General features: G+C 35.5%; 1 protein-coding gene across 18 annotated transcripts in view; it reads right to left on the bottom strand.

The window, feature by feature from the left end:
* Positions 1-252: 252 nt before the first annotated feature.
* Positions 253-20,708, bottom strand: part of PICALM (phosphatidylinositol binding clathrin assembly protein) — a 107,515-nt gene continuing 87,059 nt past the window's right edge. For 8 of the 18 annotated variants that reach the window (XM_036860468.1, XM_036860470.1, XM_036860473.1 and 5 more), the window contains 5 exons: positions 18,009-18,032; positions 16,571-16,630; positions 14,970-15,074; positions 3,394-3,496; positions 674-2,125 (listed from right to left, as the gene is read on the bottom strand). In XM_036860468.1, coding sequence (XP_036716363.1) covers positions 3,404-3,496; positions 14,970-15,074; positions 16,571-16,630; positions 18,009-18,032 — 282 coding nt within the window. In that variant the 3' untranslated portion in view covers positions 674-2,125; positions 3,394-3,403. Of the gene's footprint in view, positions 2,126-3,393; positions 3,497-14,969; positions 15,075-16,570; positions 16,631-18,008; positions 18,033-20,708 lie in introns of all 18 variants that reach the window. The other 10 variants (XM_036860471.1, XM_036860476.1, XM_036860477.1 and 7 more) reach the window with 4 other exon arrangements.

Raw genomic sequence — 20,708 nt, 5'->3', positions numbered from 1 at the left:
AGCAAGTTCCTTATTCCAATCTGTAAAATGGGGTAAAATGTGGACAATACTAATCCAACAAGCCCAAAAGTTTGAACAATAAGATGGAAATTGTTTATGAAGGATTTCACAAACTTCAATATGTTGAAAAAAAAAATGTAGTATAAAGGAACAAGCCATAGACCTCAAATATAACATCCACTCAAACTTCACCAGGAGAAGACAAATCAAATCTGTGAATGATGTTAAGGGAAGTTAACTTACAAAAGTACATTTTCCAGTCTGTATGAAAATGGTTTAATAACAGTGAAACTTAAAAAGTGGTAAATTAACAAGGTATATTGGTTAAAGACTATTTTTTCCAACCATGGCAAATAGTATGCAGACATTTATCAAATGCAAAGCTTTTAGTCCCTCTATCATGTACTCTGAATCCTACTTACTATTCAACAGAAACACGATACAGTCAGAGGTTTCTTTGGCAGACAGAATCACATGCATCATATTCAAATTCAAGCATTTTCTCCCTTAAAAACTTACCTGACTGAAGGCATCTGATCAAAAGACAAAATGAACAGTTTTAATAAGCAGTTCAGTTTATCAGTGGTCTAGAAGGTAACAAAAGTACCAAGATCAAGCTTTGTGGAAGTTAAGTTAAAAGAGAAATAAATTTTACATTTATGAAATCATCAAATATAATCACTTGGGTATACTTTTATTAGCAAAAAATAATAATACCAATGATAAGAAAAAGAGGAAAAAAGTAAATGTGCCTCAGACCAGAATACCATAACAAAGATTTTGTGGAAGCTGCATTGTTATTTGAAAAATCCACCCCATTTTTGCTAACATACATTTTAATATTGTAAACAAAAATAGAATCTGCAGAGACAATGCAACAAGTATGCTTAACTCATGTACAAATTGCTTTCCTACAACAAACTGTCCTTCTTAAGGCCCTCTCAACCCAAATGTTAAGATGTATTTACACAAAGCACCGATCAACAGTGCAGCTTAATTCTTCGTTAACTAAACTCTTGGCTAGACATTAACTTTAAAGATACTATTTCCCTTATTTAAAAGGTTACATGATCATAACATGGCATGAGCCAAATAAAAGGTTCAAGGATTTTGTCCCCTCCCCCCCCCCCCATTAACACCTCCTAGAGTTTTACTGAAAAGGAAAGTCTTGAAGTGAAAGCAATTCCTCACATTCATTTTGGAAAGGCCCTAATGTCAAATGGAAAATAATGACATGCCAAGCACAAAGCAGTAAAGTTCCTTCCCAATGCACTAATGCTGAATTTAAAATGTAGTGCTTTTCCCAGTTCTGTGAACTGTTCCCTTGCAAAATCCTAGGCACAGAATTGACTATAAGGATTAATGCATTTATAATGCTTCCCTAAATCCCATAGAAACTGAGAATCTTAAGCGATTCAGACTTGCCTATGGACTTGCCTTAAAATATTTAGTGCTCTGTATGTCAGCTGAAAAGCATTCTGAATCAGATTCATTCTTATGGATAAAAATCAAACATACTGTGTACATCCATACTCATTTTCATAAGGAGGTTTGATACAATATTAATGTTACGTAAATTGATAATCATAAATAAATACAAATACTTAAGGAATGTCTACTGCAAACTGAATATATAATTTTTTAAAAGAAAAGTTAATTTTAGTTACTGTTTCTGTATCTGTGAGGACTGGAGAAAAGAAAGATACTGCATAATTAAGAATTATGATTTGATCCCCCCAAAAGAGTCCTGTTGCATTACAGTAAAGGACACAGCTCTTCTCTCCAGGCAGCTTTTCCAAATACAAATTTCACTCTTTCCAAATAAGGGCTTTTCTTGGTAGGTTACTGATTATGGGTATTAATAGGAGATGAAAGAACTGAAGAATTAGTCACCAAAAAGACAGTCTGAATTCATGGCAATTCTTGGCTTTATAAACTGTATTGATACGTTCTCCTATAGACTAGTCCCAATTTCCTTCATGGGCCTTCATTGGGTTACTGTAGCATTCTAATGAGAGTTTAAGAGACAGCAGTTTGGATTTTGCTGGAAGTAAGTATTTGCTGCTTGAGCACTTGTCTTTTTGGAATAATTCCATTCTCTTCCATCTAGTTACATAAACTGTATCTGGGGGGAAAAAAAAAGAGTGTAAGTTAATTCACTGCATTGTAGAATATCTTCTCATAAGTAAAAATGCTTTGTGCCTCTTACTATTCAACTTGCCTGGAAGTGTTCATGGCATGCTTATCACAAACCCTGATTACAAAACGAAGTTAGTATTATCAGCTTATCATGAGCCAGAATTCAGTATTTGAAGCATAATTACAGGAACTTCCAAATATCTTTCTAATTACTAAAAACCAAGGGGTATGGGAAGAAAGAAGATGAACGAATGATTTTTCCATGACAAGTTCAGAAAATCTCTCCATGAACACAAATATTCCACATAAAAATCTCATTTAGGCAACAAGCAAAATTTGAAATATTATTTCCAAATATTATAATAAAATCAGAGATAATTAAGGGAACAGTAATATTATGTTTACTAAAAATTTATTTTCTAATATAAATCAAAATCGGAAAGATCTACAAAAGAATACTTTTCAATAGGGTGTCAACTAGTCACTCAGATATTTCTTCACTCATGATATCTTTATCCTTTAAACTGCTCATCCAAAGACATTACTGAAATAGATGTGCTAATAAACTGTTGTCAAATCAGAAGAGTACAAACTCTCAAAGATCCAGAAAGTGTATCTACACTGGGGGCTACGGCATCAAGAAGAACAAATGACATTGTCTTCCAGGAAAAGAGGCAGTGTGGATCAAAAGCAGAATCTTTCTATCAAAAGGGCACTAAGTCACTTGCCTTTAATTTAAAAATAATATAAGCTGTTTTTTTGGAAAATACTACTATTTTAAAATAAAAAAGGCATACATAAAAATATAACCCTTTAAAGAAATTGTTAAAATGGATTCTTCACAATGAATCCTGGCCATTGAATCCAAGATGCTCCTAATAAAGCTTGAATCCAGTGCGTAAAATTGTGTTGTTCTCCATAAATCTTTTAAGACTGAATAAAACACCCAGTTTTTAACGGGTGGTGTTTGAGCTCATCCATCTGTTGTGCACAGTGGATGCTTATATGTACATATGTGAGACGGTCCTTTGGTTTCACATCTTCTAATAGTGTTAAAGATATTTTCCAAAAGTTCTTTGTCCTTATGCCCTGTCTTGATCTACTCTTCACCTAAAGAACAGAGGAGGAGGAGGAGGAGAGGGAACCTAGAGTCCTTTAAAGAAACAAAGGAGAAGAGTAAATTGTGCTTAATGTTTGGTTATTTTAAAAAGTATTGATATTTAAGTCCCCATCTCCCCCAACAAGCAGCAATACCTAAAGTGATTTATAAGAAATCCTCCAAAGAGAGCTCTGCAAAAGGGTCCTTTCCTGAAGCTCTGTGAGGACTGGGACTGGAGGGGCTGGATGCTGCCGACAGCTGGGGGAAAAGAAGACAGAGAGAGGGGGAGAAAAAAAGATCTCAGAATGACAGAACATGAAAGCAGGAAATGTAATGAAAGAAGAAGTGGTTTTTGTTTTGTCATCTTTAATAAATATAATGGCAGCCCTTGCAGAAGGTGGAATTATTAAAACAAAAGTTTCAGTCACACATCAAGTTAAAGGGTATCCAATGGCATGTGTTTTTCAGAAAACAAATTCTTGTTTCTGAATTCCAAAGGAATAAAGTCTTTTACCCGAAAAGGTCGAAATAAGCTGACCCATGGTTAAGACTGTTATTGCATGTGTGTGTGGGAGAGGGGAAGACGGGAACCACAGCCTAACTGTGAGACACAGAAGATGGCTTCCTGTGTCCAGGCTGTCTGTCAAACGGTGTGAAAAACCTGACCTCAGTCCACACCCAACACATCTAGCTGCAATACCCTTTCCTTCCTTCCTCATAAGAGGTGGAAAGTCCTGTTCTCAGTGTTCACACTTTTTTGACATGGAGTTGTCTCCTGCCTGTTTATCTGGACATGCCACAGCTGATGCTTATACTCTGGGAGGTAGAAGGAGCTTAGAGGTTATCTGGTCCAACTACCCGCATACTGCCCTGAATATATGGAATACTTAAGATGTTTGGTTCAGCTTCCTGTTAGAATACATTCACTTGATTCTTGGAATTTGCTCCTGTTGTTTAATTTGAATATACAGTAAGGCAAGTAGACTGTTGAACTCCATAACATATCTTTAGTATCCCTAAAGTACCAAGATGTTCACTTCATATATGTATCTCCTTCACCGAGCCTACTTTAAGAGTATTTTAAACCAAATATGAGCCATTTTAGTTTGCAACAAACTTTTAATTTTTTCCTACTCCTCCTGCATCAGATTGCAGAGGCATGCAAGCACAGGAATGTTCAACTGAGCATTAAATCAAAGTTAAGACTAAGTAGAAATAGTTTCAATTCATACCTCAACATTTGAATTCCTATAAAGGATTTCAAGGCTCAAAATCTGTCTTTGCTGGGTCAAAGTGATCTCATTTCTACCTTTTTATTTTCTTAAGAAAAGCACTATAGAGAATGAAGAGCCAATGAGTTTCCAACAAATATTACACCCCACGTATATGCAATTTGTTATTTTGGATGCCAAGATTCATTTACAGGTTTAGAAATCATCTTCAGTTATATTAGTGGTTGAGTCATTTTCTTAATCCACACCTTGTTCTCAGAAATAAATGTTCAAAGACAATGGGAAGAGACAATGGAAAAGTTGATGGAATTACACAAGCAGCTACAGATGGGAGGACAGGACAGCAGGTCTGGGTTTGGAGATTCAAGTATCATCCGTGCAGAGACAGAATAAGGTGCAACTTAATTAGAAAGACACTTCCTCCTCACCTTTCAGACCAACCAGGATGACCATTCAGAAGCGAAATGATTTTAAGTAAAGTGATCCCTGAGCTGGAGGGAGTTTAAGATTAACTAGGTTTTTCTCCAAAACAGGTTTTTTCATTTGAAGTTTAAAAACAACAACAAAAACCCCCTGCTTACTGCAGATAGATAAGCATCCAAAAATCAACAGTCTCCCATGAGAGCCCCACACTAAAACATCTTCTTAAATCAAATTTTCATGAGGGCAGCAGTCTGAAGACCTGACAGTCTCAGAGGAAAATGCCCCTGAAGAATATGCTCAAAGGGAACACCATAATTCTGTTCTTTTCCATATGTGTGCATACTGCTGGAGAAAAGTCCTGGAGGTTTAAAAACAACGTTGAAGAGGATCAATTTTTAAAGTGCTAGTTTCTAACTAATACTTCTACTATTCTGTTAAATTGGCAAAATAAACACATACATATGTCTTCTACCTATAAAAAACATGTAGCTAAACTAAAACATGAGAAAACAAGACTTAATATCCCTGCAGTAAGTTTCGTATCATCGACACCCATTTCAAGCAGATGAAGCCTTGGCCCAGACTGGACTGGCTGACTGCAGAGAGTGCCGAGGACTGAGCCACGGAGCAGCCCTTCACCAGCTGGTCCCACCCCTTCCTGGCACCTGTACCGAAGCACAGGCACATCATGTACTGGTGAGAAGGTAGTCAGCTCGGCGAGTAAATAAGGAAGCAGAAGGAACGGAAATATACTGCAATGGCCCAGTTAATGCTCAAGGAAAGAAGGAAGAACAAAGTACACAAAGGAGCAACAGGATCCTGGTAGGTGAGAGGCAGCAGGATTTAAAGGGCCTGAGAAAGTCACGTTAACCCTCCTTTACTTGTAATTCTTGGGAGTAGATTAAAGAACACGCAGGGTTGCTGTGTACTGGAGGATAAGGAATTTAAAAAAAGAAAAAATCCAATGACCATCATTAATTACAAAATCACCATATTTTACAAGCCAGCATAAGACAAATTGTACCTGACCATTTCAGTAAAATTGTACTACAAATATGCCAACACACACACACACACTTTCACTCATTTATTTCAAGTAACATTCTCTATACCAAAATTCCCACAGAGCTTAAAAATTAGTACAGCGATCAGTTTGTTCAAATTAAATCGACCTATCTCACAACTAAATATGCCATTTAAACAAAGCAGTCAGTCTCACTAGTCTAATACAGACATACTTAAAGTCTTCTCATTTTATAGGAAAATGAAATACTGAGAAGCAGTGAAAGAAGAGTCGCATATAAATAAAAATACTAAAATGTACAAGTAATTGATGATGGCAACTCTCAGGTGACATTCCTTCACCCCCTCCCGCCACTCTAATCAACCTTTTAAAAAAAAAAGGTTGAAATAGAAAAAAAAAAAAATCTAATGTTACCAAAAATCTTTGTTTTTATCTCCAGAGCAAAGATTTTTTTTTGGCTGTAGTGTGTGTTTAGTATAGTAAAGACGAGAGTACAGAAATCATAAGTTAACTTTATAAAAAAGCAAGCATACAGAGAATAAAGGAATTTTTTAAAAAGAATTCTATCAGTACACTAAAAGATCATAAAATAAAAATGGTTTTACTCCTTCATTCTACTCCCATTCAACACCAAAGAAAGAAAATTTCATGTTAGAACAGGAAAACAGCATCAGTCTCAGAAAGTGAACCTAGTGCAATTGAAAGCTTATGGGAGAGTAAAAGACTGGGTATTTAAGGACAAACTTGGCTGTGCTTAATCTTAGAGAAGAAGCACCTTTGCCACATCTTTACATTTGAATTTGAATTCAAAAGCCTGGATAGCAAATAGCAATGTTGGAAAGACTCATTTTGTCTTTGTTGAAGAAGCAAAGTTAACATCTTAGGAAAAAATGGGTATATTTCCTTTGCCTGGGATGAGAGAGCACAGTTTTATGGAAAGATGGAAAGGAATCTAATTCTGGCTCTTTTGTAAAATGAGGTTAAGAATATCAAGACCCAATACCCACATCCCCGTTAATGGCTCTCTTGAGGATTAAAATATACAAAAAGCACCCTGGCATATGTTAGTCACTCAAATATTAGTTCAACCTTCCTTACCACCTACAATCAAATGCTCATCTAGTCTTACACAATAGGACCCACTCTGTCTTGTCTGTGTTGCTCTTATAAGAGTTCTTATTTTACCATCAACCAGTCACTTGTGCTTCCATTTTATACTCACCTTTAGGCTCCTCAGATGTAAGAAACATATTCTCCCTGTCTCTTGTTCAGCAACTAGCAGTGACTTACACATATTATAAGCATTCTATAACATGCTAAATTAAAATGTTTTTTGGTGATAAAACAAGCTCTGTATAAAATGGTCACCAAAGTGGGATATTAGAAGTATTAGAACTTCCCTATTAATTTTTACCCTTTTAAAATGTCTATTTTTACATGTTATTTAATGTACATAACATATTGTTATAGGGATATATAAATATAAATACACTGAGGGTACATGCTTAAAGAATATTTTCCTGATATTGCTGTGCAATGGAAACATTTTAGAAACCTCAAGCCCTACTTAATATGATTTCACAGAGATGTCAGATATAAAACTGAGCACAGAAAGGTATGTTGTTTTTGAATAATGTTAGACCATGGCCAGACCACTGAATCCAGATGCATAGGGATATAAACATATAGTGCTGCATTCCAAAATTCTGTACTAAAGATAATGCTATTCTCAGCTGCCTCTGTGAAGTATGGCTAAAAGAGAGGACTTCTTTCTCTACTGCATAAGGTAGAGGGCCTGTCCTGTATGCTGAGTCTAGTGCCTTTTGATAACTGCTTCTTGCGTTTATGCTTAACACAATCCATCTTGGGCTTCTGCCCATCAATAACATCACAAAGTTACGCCAACCTTACTCCTGTCACCTTCAAAGCATTACTTCATCTTGTCTTAGGGGCACCAGACAGTGACCTAAGAGGATTTCTCTTTGAATGTATGTTGTTTCTAAACCTCTCTACTGCTAGAGTCCACATAACTTAAAACTATTAACATAGGAGTGACATTATTCCAAAATGGCATCTAAGTCATCTCCTTAGAATTATGGCAACCTAAACCGACAAAGAGTTAAAGAAGACCAAATTGGAGAGAGGGAAATAGATCAAAAGATTTCCTAAACTCATGGGCGGAAATACTATTAACTGACCTAAGCCAAAAATAAACAACATTTCTGTATATCAGAATTATTTGCAAGGGTAAGAGGTCTGTTTAAAGTTCCATTTGATGGATGGAAATCATGAAAACTGGCTCAGCTTATCTGAATAAAATGTTCACTGCTCATTCATATTAGACTCTTACCCCTTGAAAAACAAAGAAAATGAAAAGCTGTAAGGTTTATGTCAACTGGTACATAAGGAGACAAAATAATAATTACATGTGCCTACAATGCACCACTTATTTGCTGTTTATTGAAAATATGGCACTTTGGTTTGGTTAAAAAAAATTTCCAAACTGTGTTCCATCTATGAGCTTGAGGCTACCTGCTTTTACCTGATTTATCTATTGGGCTTCCACTAAAAACATCTAAGACAGAGTTCCTTAGACTTAGACATTTTCAAAAGAGGTCTGTCCCTCCCCACAAAAAGAGACTTATAAACTGTATTAAATTCGACCAAATAAAGATTTTAATTATTATAAAATAAAGCTTGGTACTTTAGGGTAACACCACCTCCACAAATGCTGAGCCAATTCAGGTGCTGCTGATAGAGTCCTCAAGAGCGGTGTGTCGGGTTCCTGTAAACAATGTCCAGCGTCTACACCTCACGTGGGTGATTCAGGCCCTAATGCAGACCATGCTCAACCAGCCTGCCCCATCCCCACACCCCAGTGACCACCCTAGCCTGTGGCTCTCTGTGAGTTTATTTGATGTCATCAGATAATAGTGAGTCATGATTAAGGTTTCAAAATAATGAACTATGAATTATTATATTTACAATAAAGATAATTTGTAACACATGGGAAGAAATATAAACTGTATTATTATAAATCAGAAGTTGGGAATAGGGACGCCTCATGGAATAGAAACAATTTCTGAAAATAGGGCAACCTTGTAACATTTTCTTCTAAAGACAAAAAAGGTTCCTTATAGTCATCGATTAAAAAAAACATAAACATCCACATTCCTAAGTCAGTTACAAATATTTTCATTTGGACTGTTCAACAAACTTATAAAGTACACAAGGTAAAAATCACCATTCTATAGATAAAGAAACTGAGGCTCATCGAAGTTACATAGACAACTTTCTCTGAAACACCTGGTTAGTGAGGAGTCGAGCTGAGAGTCTGTTGAACTGTATCCCCTAAAAAGATATGTTGAAGTCCTGACCCCTATGAATGTATTTATGAATGTGACCTTATTTGGAAATAGGGTCTCTGCAGTTGTAATCAAGTTACGATGAGGTCATTAGGGTGGGCCCTAGTCCAATGACTGATGTCTTTGTAAAAAGAGGGAAATGCCATGTGAAGACAGAGACACAAGGAGGACGCCATATGAAAGAGGCAGAGACTGAAGTGCTGCAGCTCTAAGTCAAGGAATGACTGGGGCTACCAAAAGCTGGAAGCGGCAAGGAAGGATCCTCCTCTAGAGAATTCAGAAGCAGCATGGCCCTACTGACACCTTGTTTTCGGACTTTAAGTCTCCAGAACTGTGAGAGATTAAATTCCTGTTGTTTTAAGAAATCGAGTTTGTGGTACACTTTGTTACAGCAGCCCCAGGACACTAATAACAGACTCGAAAGCAGATCTGCTGATTCCAAGGCTGGTGCTTTGCTTTCTCTCTAAAATCTGCTATCTCAATCTCAACTCAGCTAGAATTCATGGCTACATTTTAATGTACAGAAAAAAGTTTAAGAGTAGAGAAATAATTTTTTAAAAAGGACTTCTCTAGTAAATGTTAGATAGTTAATACACCTGTGTGCTTTCTATATTCACAGTGCTGTACACAATCACTGATGTTCATCATGAAGATTTTGCAGAACTTCACAGTCACCCAAGATTTTATGAATATGTTCTAAGTTTTGTTTAAAACAAGAATTAGATTTCCACCTTTTAGAAAAAATGTTCTCAGCAAAAATCTAGTGAAAAGGCCTGGTCGTACATGTTGTCTTATTAACAATAATGGTAAGCAGACGGGACTCCTCGAATTTTTGTTTTGACTGATTTGGGTATGCCCAGGGGACTGCAGAAACATTCTCACCTATGGTCCTAAATCCCAATTCCCAAAGTAAATCCCCTCATGGGATCTTCTACTAAGCAAGGATGAATGAGCACAACACACTGCTGACAAGGCAAAAGGCCTTCACAGAAATGCAGCTGGGCAGATCAGCTGACAGAGAGGCACTGCCAACACCCACAGTTAACATACGAAGAAAGTAAAAAAAACAAAAAACAAACAAAAGAAACTAAACTAAGCCTAAAAGCAAAGAGAGCTATTAGTTCTTATACACAGGAAAGTCATTAAAAAGCCTTTTTTTTTTTTTTTTTTTTTGGTAAGACTTGAATTATTCCAATATCCAAAGCCAACAGTGCCCCCATTTAGATCGGTAAAAAGCACTCACAACTAGCCCTTGTGTCCTTTCAGACACTTAACTGATGTCATACTTACTTAAATTTGGCCGATACAAACAAAACCCAGCAGCCATTTTACATCTTTAGCCACATCCTCCGTTAAAAAAAACCCTCAAAGCCCCCCAATACCAATCAATAAAACAATAAAACTTTTAATATGCTTATTTTAAAAATTAAACCCCCAAATGTAACACTCTACTCTATTTAAAAATTAAATCCCCAAATGTAACACACTAACACTCTACTATGGTTTTCATATTGCCTTTGGAAAAACAGATTAAGGGATCAGTTTGAGTTTCTCATATAAATAAGTGATAAGAACATAATAAACACAACCCTCCCCCTCAAAAATCTTCAACATCTAAACTGTCTTATAAACATTCATTAAGAGAATGTTAGTTCATGTCACAGTAACTTAAAAAAAGTGAAACTAACTAGGTTAACTGTCTTCATGCTTAGTAACATAATAGCTGCATAATGCAGCGCAGAATGAGTTTATAAAATATTGACCAGCAATGGACATTTCAATTTATATACCAGTAAGTACCAGTAAGATTTATACAAAGCATGAGCGAGAGGGCGTTAAGAGTCCCCACTCTCCCCAAGTTAATAAACACATTAGTAACCGGTAACAGGAAATCAAATAGTGTGAGGAAGCACAGAAGAGAAAAAAAAAGCACTAACCATAGGTATCTAGTGTTTTCCATGTAGTCAAACATTTAGAAAGATGCACTCATGTAAAACATTAAAAAAACAAAAACAAAAAAGCTACAACGTTAGGCATGAAACACAAGAATATAATACCCATCTTTAAGCATCTAATAGTTGTGTTTAAAATATCTTAAAAAATACAGAATAAGCCAGCACAAAAAATGGGAACAGAATAAGGTATAGGTGTATAGGAAGGCATAATTTCAACACTACAGTGTAGTCTATTAGATTAAAGTTATACTGAAGACCATTTCCTAAAGAACAAAAAAGTCTGAGCTAACAGCCACGTGGAAGGTATTAGCTACTTTCTCGCTAGCAGGCACTAACACAGCACTAAGAGTAATCTAGATACAATTTAGAACACACAACACATTGTTTGAAATACCTCACTAATGGTAATATGATAAATTTATGTGGGAGGGTTGAGGTACTCTCAAGAATATTAACTTGGTTCAATGGTAAGTAGGCAAGAGACCAGGAGCTACAAGTTATGCCTTTGGTAAGTAATGGCTCCCAAAAGAAATACTTCAAGGAATAGGAAAGAGCTGGAGAACTGGGATTTGATTAAAAGATTCTATTTTGATGGCATTTGACTTATATTTAAACTATCATTTACTTTACAATGTACAAAGAGACGTCTCTGCCTCAAGGAATTTTTATTGAAAAAAGAGCAAAACAATGAGAGAACAATTAAAAGGTAATTCATTAAGAAAAATTATTTTCGTTACTACTACCACTGGATGGACAAAGTTAATGCAAGGGACTGGCTAAGAGTCATTAAAATACTAAAGCATGAGAAAATCTTTCCTACTTCAAAGATAAATAGTTTAATTTTTAAATGATTAAAAATATTCAATCATGAAATTAAAGATGTCTTTATTCTTCAGGTGACAGTCATCTAACATTTTAACTTATGGTCTATTAGCCATGAAATTAAACCAATTTTGAACACTGCTATAAATTATTACAATGGTTATAAGTAAGTAAAAAGATATACCGATGAGAAGCAGAGTAAGTTATGAAATGGTAAAGGTAAGTTTTCAACCAAATTCACTTGTTTGACAAATAATGGTCAAAAACTATTATGAATCAGGCACTGTTTTAGGAACCATGAACACAGAAGTAAACAAGCCACATATAAGCCTGCCTCTATGAGGGTTACAATCTAATATAGGAGCCTCTTGCTAGATCAGATGGATGGATGGATGAAAGGACAAATGGACAGACTGACGGACAAACAGATGTCAAGTAGTGGTAAGTTCTATAAAGAAAAATAATGCAGAATAAGGAAAAGAACTTCAGATCTCAGAAGAACTGAAAAGGGACAAGACATGACTAAGAATGAGTAAAGAGTAAATGCACTTTATGACAGACAAAGGACTTCTGGAAAAGACAAACAGCAGCAGAATACTGGATACTTATCGAGAGTCACAAAGGCATGGGAATTGAAGAAGCTGAATATTCTGTTTATTCATTATTGTTCTTACAAAGAGGGAGATTCTGTGAGGTAGTTTTTATGACAGAAGGAAAGCCTTACATTTCAGTTATATTAGATTTGTCTCCTCAGATTTCTGAATATGGAGATGAGATGATACAAATGCTGCCTATAAAAGTTTACTCCAGTATCTACAAAATGGATTAAGCTAGAAAGGCAAGAAAAGTTCCAATCTGGGCAAAGGATATAGACTGCAAGAAGGGTGGAGCTAATAATAGCAGAGGAACAATTAATGGGACTTTGTGACAAAACATATGGAAAACAAAGGGGGAAAAGGAATTAAAAGTAACATTATAAAATTTAAGATTCTGACTTTCAACTGATTCAAATAACTGCATAAGGAGAAGACCAAAGCCTCTTTGAGCCACTTTACTGCCACCTGATTTTCTTTTACTAGTGATCAATTTCCTTCCTTCACAGGCTTTTCTCAATCAGTAATATTTAAAATTAAGTACTCACTTCAAATTTGATTTCTCAACTAGAAACTTATTACCTTAATGTTCTCATTCTCTTCTCTTCTGGTATAATTAGAAAAAGGCAGTTCTATCACTCTTTCATTTAAAGAACCTGGAAATTCTTGCACTATTTTTGGTGTTTCAGTGAAAGTTACATGGATTTCAAAAGGAAACAGGATATAAAATCTGTGTTAAGAACACATGCCAGGGGGCCAGCAATTTTTTTAAAGGTAGATTTTTTACTAAGATTTTTTTTTTACCATATTAAAAAAAAACCCCTCATATAAAATGTTTCAAGGTTAAAAGTATTATCCAAAATTGTACAGGATGCTCTTGACAACTACAGTAGTTATATCCCAAATACATAAATATAGTTTATAATCCAACAGGAAACCCAAGGAATTAGCAGAGTGCTTCGTTGCTGACAAAAGGAAGACAGTACTACTGTAGTGGCCACAGGGGCTGATTTGTACTAGTAGAGAGGCAGTGTGGCACAAATGAGCACTCGACCAGGAATCAAGGATTCTGGGAGCTAAGTTGCATTTCACCACTTAGTTAACCTTTCCAAGTCTCAACTTCCTTTATCTATAAAGATAAAGGATGATGACAATAGTGATCCTAGGCCCATCTACCTTAAAGATTATTTCGAGAATAAGATTAGATAATGTATGTGAAAGTGCTGGGAAACTGTCAGGCAGCATCCAAACTTAAGGTAACAATACATTCTGTTTCTGAGACAGAAGCTTCAACTGGATCAATACAAATAATTTTGGCAATGTAACACTGTATGCACTGGCAAGTGTAATACTTATATCCATTCAAGTGGAAAAGGAATAAGTCCATTACCAAACGCTCCCATGAATGTTTTCAAATAGCATTAAACACATAAAGTAACCAATCAGTTGGCATCGGAAGCCAAGAAAGGTGTACTTTAACAATCACATGTCATTATTTCTAACTGTTAAACGATATGGGCACAGCCACAGATATAGAAGGACAAGCTGTCCTATCACTTTACAAGGATCTCATGCCATAGTATGCCGCCAGAGAAGTAAATAACAGAGAAACTTCATATCTCCTCTCCTAACCAAAATGAGGAGAAGCTTTTTTCAGATAAAAACAGATTCCCCTGATGCTAACAATGAGATGAAAAAGAAAGTGAATATTTAGGTGAACTTTCTTGAACTGGAAAAAGGCCTTAGAAACATTTGAAGAGGAAAGTCTTTCCTGTGAAGACATTAGGTCAGCATGGCATTTCAAGCTTTTGTGCCCTTTTGGGGGGTTTGCTTTTAAATATGATCTTTAGCAACAGGAAGTTATCTAATGAAAAAACAGCATTCACAACTTTTGAAGACTTGTCAAGTTTCACAAACATCTCAAAGGCAACACCTTTATTATAGCACCATTCAAGCCAAGGCACTGAGTTCTGAGTTCAAGGTTTCTAAGGCCCACAAAGGAGAGCATGTCAGAATCATTATCAGAAAAAAGGTTCCTTAACCTCAGAAAAACCATCCTCTGAACCCACCAACTGTAAGTTATCAAGAATTTTCCATCTTTAATATTTGTAATCTGCTTGTCCTTTCTTTCCAAATAATCAATATTCCTAAAAACTCTTAGATGAGAAAGATACGCGAAGAAAATAACATTCCACAATGAAGGGGAAAAAATGCTAATAACCTGCTTCTCAAGTTGTATAAAAAGATTTTCTGCTATTATATTTCCTCCACATCAAGCACATTAAAACAGTTACGTGTAGCATGTTAATTTTAGTACCTGTGCTCCTGATACAGGGCCAAAAGGGTTTGGTGGTCTCATGACAGGCTGGTTGTATATTAAGGTTGGTTGTGTCATTACAGGTACACTTCCCATTTGAGGAGGCTAAAAAAACAAAAAATGTCAAGTTAAAGGATGTTAACTCACATTTTCCTTATTATGCGTAAGTAAACAAGAAGGATGACAGGGATGAACAGTACTAGTACTTTTGCATTAACTCAAAGGGAAAATACCTGTAAATGCAAATAAGACTGACAGCTACAAATTTTTAAGAGTATTTTTTTTATACGGAAAGTCTTTAATGTGCTCATCTTTTAAAGTTTGCAAAAAAAGCTCAACTTTTTCTATATGAGTTGCAAAATTCAAACTATGATAAACAGACTAAATAATTTAGACCAAAAAATTTTCCACATTTGCCAGCTTTAGACATGGGAAACTTGAAACTACAAAATGGCTAAGACATTTCAAAGCAAACTGCCTCTGTATATCAAATCAAGTTCTTAACGTCATTATGCAAATAAGCACAAGGGAAAAATAGTTGATTGCTTGAAGAAGTTTACTCCCAATGGTTCTTTCATTTTATTTCAGACATTTTCAGGGAAAACCAAGAGGCTTAAATTACACACAAAGAGGTTAGTTCATTCTTCAATAATTGAAAATAAATCTTAACGAACCATCTCTTTAAAAATTACCACTCCATGGTATAAAATTAACGTAAGTGACAAAATAGAGTACACACTGACCATATTATTTTGGTTAAAATGCTATATTCTAAAACCTTATCTTTCTGCAAGTTCTATTTAACCTTTTAGGATGACTCCTATTTGTAGTGAGAGATTCATTTTGAGTTTTTTGTGCAGACACCTTTTTTATGTAATGACTACTAATCCAAAAGCTGTGCAACTTCTTCATATGCAGGAAAAGAGCTACAGATGTATAATAAATGAAGTAGCAGAAGCAGCCACAGTAGCAATACCAACGGATGCAGTGCTGCCTCCCACCAGCAACAGTTCCGCCAAGTGTGTGGTGGGCTGAAGCCACTACCTTCATTCTTATTTATGTGAGTCTATGTATTAAGAGAGTTGGGAGAGTAAGGGCAGTCTAGAATGTGGGTTGTGGGCAGCTTAAAGGTTTAAGGACTGTTTCTGTACTATACCAATCATGTCATAGGAAAATTTCTGCAGCCTTTACTAAACTAAATTTACCCCCTACACAATTCAAGAAATATTAATTCCCCCCTTCCCCTAGAGTGGTATTCAGGTTATAAGACCTCACTGGTATTAATGTAAGGTCACAGCAACAAAGACTTGGAGTTAACTCATTAATGTTTAAATGAGTTCATAATGAAGTATAAAATGCCTAGCAAACTTATGAGAGGAAAAATAAGCCGAGTAAATACAGTGAACATTAATAAACAGTATTTGTTGTATAATGACTATTCTAGAAATACTTATGAAACCTATGCTATGGTGCAAGGTTCTGTGTTAGGCATTAAGGATATATGTGGCACTAAGTTCTTTCTTCAGTTAAATTGGGAAATAAATGCATGTTAAATGTGAGTCAACCTATTTTCAAAAAGCTGTGTTGGGAAAAATACTTACGATTCCATATCCTATCATGCCTGTTGGTGTAGTAGCAGGATAGGCCATTACAGGGGGTGCCTGACATGATGAAAGAAAAAATAAACAAGGAAGTATAACTCATGTATGTCAACTGAGTTCAAGGAATTAATAGCTGTAGTTCCACTAAAAAGAATTGCTAAGACAGCTGTGATTAAATATGACATTGTGTTCGCTAATAATTGTGTCAATTAAGCTCAATGAAAAAAAGTGTCTTGAAATCAGCGGAAAGCAGAATTATCAGAAAGAAAAAATACCATTTAACGTTAGATACAACAGTGATCTAAGATTTCAATGTGCTTTTACAAGCTTTAAAAATATTCAGATTTTTAAAATATTCAAGTTCTAAAATTTAAAGTCTATCACCAACATAAAAAATGTTTGCCTAGAAAAGTAGCATTACTGAATGTTTTCCTAGGTACTTCATTTTTTGAGCAAAAAAAAATGTAAAGATCCCAAATCAATGAACAATCTGATCTTCCAAAAATTAGTTTCTAAGGACCCTCATTCACTCTTTTCAAATAACTCCAAAGATTTCAACCACTATGGAGTATGACTACTTCTAAGAAGCACAGTTCCTACGTAGAGTGTGTATACTAGTATTCCTTCTAATTTATTCCGTAAATTATTTAAACTATCTTCTGCAAAGCACCAATTCGGAAGAGCAATACATTTTTAAGTCTGTTTATGCTTTAAGTCCTAAAAGAGCCATCTACCACTAAGATGTTTAAGGTCCCTTCCGCCTCCCACGTTAACTCAAAATATACAATCTCAGCACAGAATCATTTTAGATATATCTGCTGTCTTAACAACATTCCCTGTGTGTGTTATCTTATAATAAAAACTGAAGCTGAATACAGGCGAAAGACCAATAACACTGTTAAAACATGAAAAAATAACAAATTATATGGCAATTTGAACATACACATGGAGAAGTTAAATGAAGCATAACTAAAGTGAACAGTTAAAAGTTTAGTATTTGGGTGAGCATGTAGGACTTATTGGTCTCTCCCTACTTAAAAACCAAGAGCTGCGAGAGCAGTAGACAAACTGCCAAGTTCAGCAGAAGCCTGTAAGATTTCATGCAATTGTTATTTTCAACATTACCACAATCAACATTTCCCTTCATTCAGAAGTCATCAAGTGCATAGTGGCAGCACAGATACAGACACAGACACCCAGCCATCTGGCAGCAAATGGCAGAATATTAAGCAAGAAAAAAAATTTATATTTCCCATGCCACCATCAGAATCAATTCTGCAACAAACCCACAAAATCAGTAGATGCTAGGAAGAATTTTTGGCACATTGAAAATCTGAATGTGAAAACAAGTAATAGCTAGAAGGTTATGAGATTCTGCTACAGCATTGGTTAACAGCATGCCAATTTATTGCAAAAAGGCTAGTTTTTGGTCACTTACGTATTGTGGAAAATGCATGCCATTCTGTTTTTCCCAGGGAGAACAATTACATAATGCAATAACACTGGATTAGAACAAGTACTTACACAACAGAAAATACATAGAGAGCATTTTAGTTCACATGAACATTCATTAACTACCTAAAATCCCTTGTATTTCCAGTATCTAATGGAAGAACATCTATACTAAAACACTATCAAGGTTGACAAGGGAAATTTAGTCTTTGGCATCATCACCTTACTTACATAATAGTTTATCGATTACAAGTGTCATTAAAACATAAAATCTATCAGTAGCATCAACAGTGCAAAATTCAGTGCATCCCATAAACAGGGTTGCATTGTATAATGTCTACCACAGAAAAAAAGCAAGCAGTATGAAAAGAGTTGGTAGTGTAACATCATTATATATTTTAACAAAACATCAATGAATGTTTAAAATTTTTAAAAAATTTAAAACCTTGACAGTGTTTAAGGATTAATAAAAAGGTGAGAAATGTAAGAATGTCAAAGCAGCAGTTTATCTAAGTAGTGAATCACATCACCAGCCCTAAATGTTAGTCATTAAAAAGAACCTCTATAAAATACATACATACAAATGTTTTAACAAAAATCCTTAAGAGATGATGTACCTTACCATATACAACACAGCACCATAGATATTGCTTCTTATCAACAAATTTTAGATGGTTAGATGCCTATTACATGCTAACAGTCAATCTTAAGTCAAGTGCTATTCGCAAACTTCTAATACTTCATATAGATTAATACTATTTAATACAAAATAAGAAATATTCATTGTACTTTTATATCATTTGGATTTATATCATTCCTCATATATTATCAATGTATAATTCACTTCTGAGGCTATAAAATCTACTAACCTAACCTCTTGCCATCCCTAGTCAGAGAGGTGTGTCAGAGTGGGAAAAACATTGGATTCCGAGTCAGAAGGGATGGATTTCAATTTAAATCTGCTTTCTAGTTGCTTTGCACTTGAGGGAAAAAAAAAATTGCATAACTTTATCCTTACAGTTGGGACAATAGCTGCTCAAACTCCCCCAAGAGTGCACTATTTACAGACTCAGGATAGTGTGTGTGTGTGTGTGTGTGTGTGTGTGTGTGTGTGTGTGTGTAAAAACGTAAACTATTTAAATGCAAGGTTTTATTATTGGTGACGGTAGTGACCACTACCAGAGAAAAAGTACTGATTTAAAAAGGTGGCTAAATTTCAATACTGTTTTCCATTAATGAAGACTGAAACTAATAAAACTCTTTAATGTCATGTAAAACTTTAACAGCACACTATTTTTAGCTCAACCCTATTAATTTTAACATACAATTAACCCAAGGAAACAGCGAAACAGCACAGTGCTCTGGAGAGATTTAATAACAAAAAGTAGTTATAACAAGGATAATGTGGGGAGATCAGCTCTGTGCTTTGTAACGACCTAGAGGGGTGGGGTGGGGTGGGGAGGGTGGGAGGGAGACTCAAGAGCGAGGGGATATAGGTATACATATAGTTGATTCACTTTGTTGTACAGCAGAAACTAGCACAACATTGTAAAGCAATCATAACCCAATAATGATGTAAAAAATAAATAAATAAAATGAAAAAAAGTTTTTAAAAAAAGAACTAACACCCCTGAAGGTATATTAAAAAAAAGTGGGCAAATGGGGATATATGTATACGTGTGGCTGATTCACTTTGCTGTACGGCAGAAACTAACACAACATTGTAAAGCAACTACACTCCAATAAAAAAATAAAAAATTTAAAAAAAAAGGATAATGGGGGTCTCTAACAACAACAGAAAGGATACAATGTGTGGCTTGTGTAATCAAATGCTGCTTATTAGCACACTGTTGCAAAAAAGCATGTTTCAATTTTTCTACAAAAAGAAATTGGTTTCTCTGACCCAGGGAGACTTACTGGATTGGTAAAACAGCAGCTGACCAAGGATAGGGGTACAGCCACAAAACTACTCTGGGGCGACCACACCTTATAGTAATTAAAACCATTAGAACTTCTTCAGTACTAGATGCTAACTCATTAATTATCATATACAATTAATCTTCATTATCATGGATTCTGTATTTGCAAATTTGCTATGCACTGAAATTTATTTGTAATCTCAAAATCAATACTTGTGGTACTTTTGAAGTCATTCATATATGTTGCGCAAAGTGGTGAAAAATTTGTCACCGGATGCATTCATTTCCCAGCTGAGGTCAACAAGGTGGGGCTGTGCCTTGTTTCAGCTCTGACATGACGATGACCAGAAGATTGAGAAAGTAGGGAACAGTGTCGTGTACTGCAAGAAGCTCTGGCTCTGGGGCCAGTTGGATAGGGCAAGAGTCCTCTCAATTCAGCACCCATGAGTGGGGAGGCCTCAGGCAAGTCACTTAACACCTCTGGCACTCGTTTTCTCTTTCGTAAAATAAAAAATATATAATCCACTAGAATGAGTTTTTTTGTTTTGGGATTTAAGATTATAATCTATGTGAGATGTGTATGTGTATAGGCATACTCAGTTAAACTATACTTGCTTGGCTTTTGTTAATACTGTCATATAATTTATATAGTTGATTCTCCTTATTTGCTGCACTTATAGTCTTAAAGCACCAGAACACTGAATTAGTGAACACCTGCACCATCAGTGCAGCGGTCCCCCAACCTTTCTGGCACCAGGGACGGGTTT

Source organism: Balaenoptera musculus, chromosome 8 (genome assembly GCF_009873245.2).
Source record: "Balaenoptera musculus isolate JJ_BM4_2016_0621 chromosome 8, mBalMus1.pri.v3, whole genome shotgun sequence".
NCBI classification, from domain to species: domain Eukaryota; kingdom Metazoa; phylum Chordata; class Mammalia; order Artiodactyla; family Balaenopteridae; genus Balaenoptera; species Balaenoptera musculus.
Note: the sequence above shows the minus strand (reverse complement) of the source record. Positions and strands in the feature narration are given on the sequence as shown.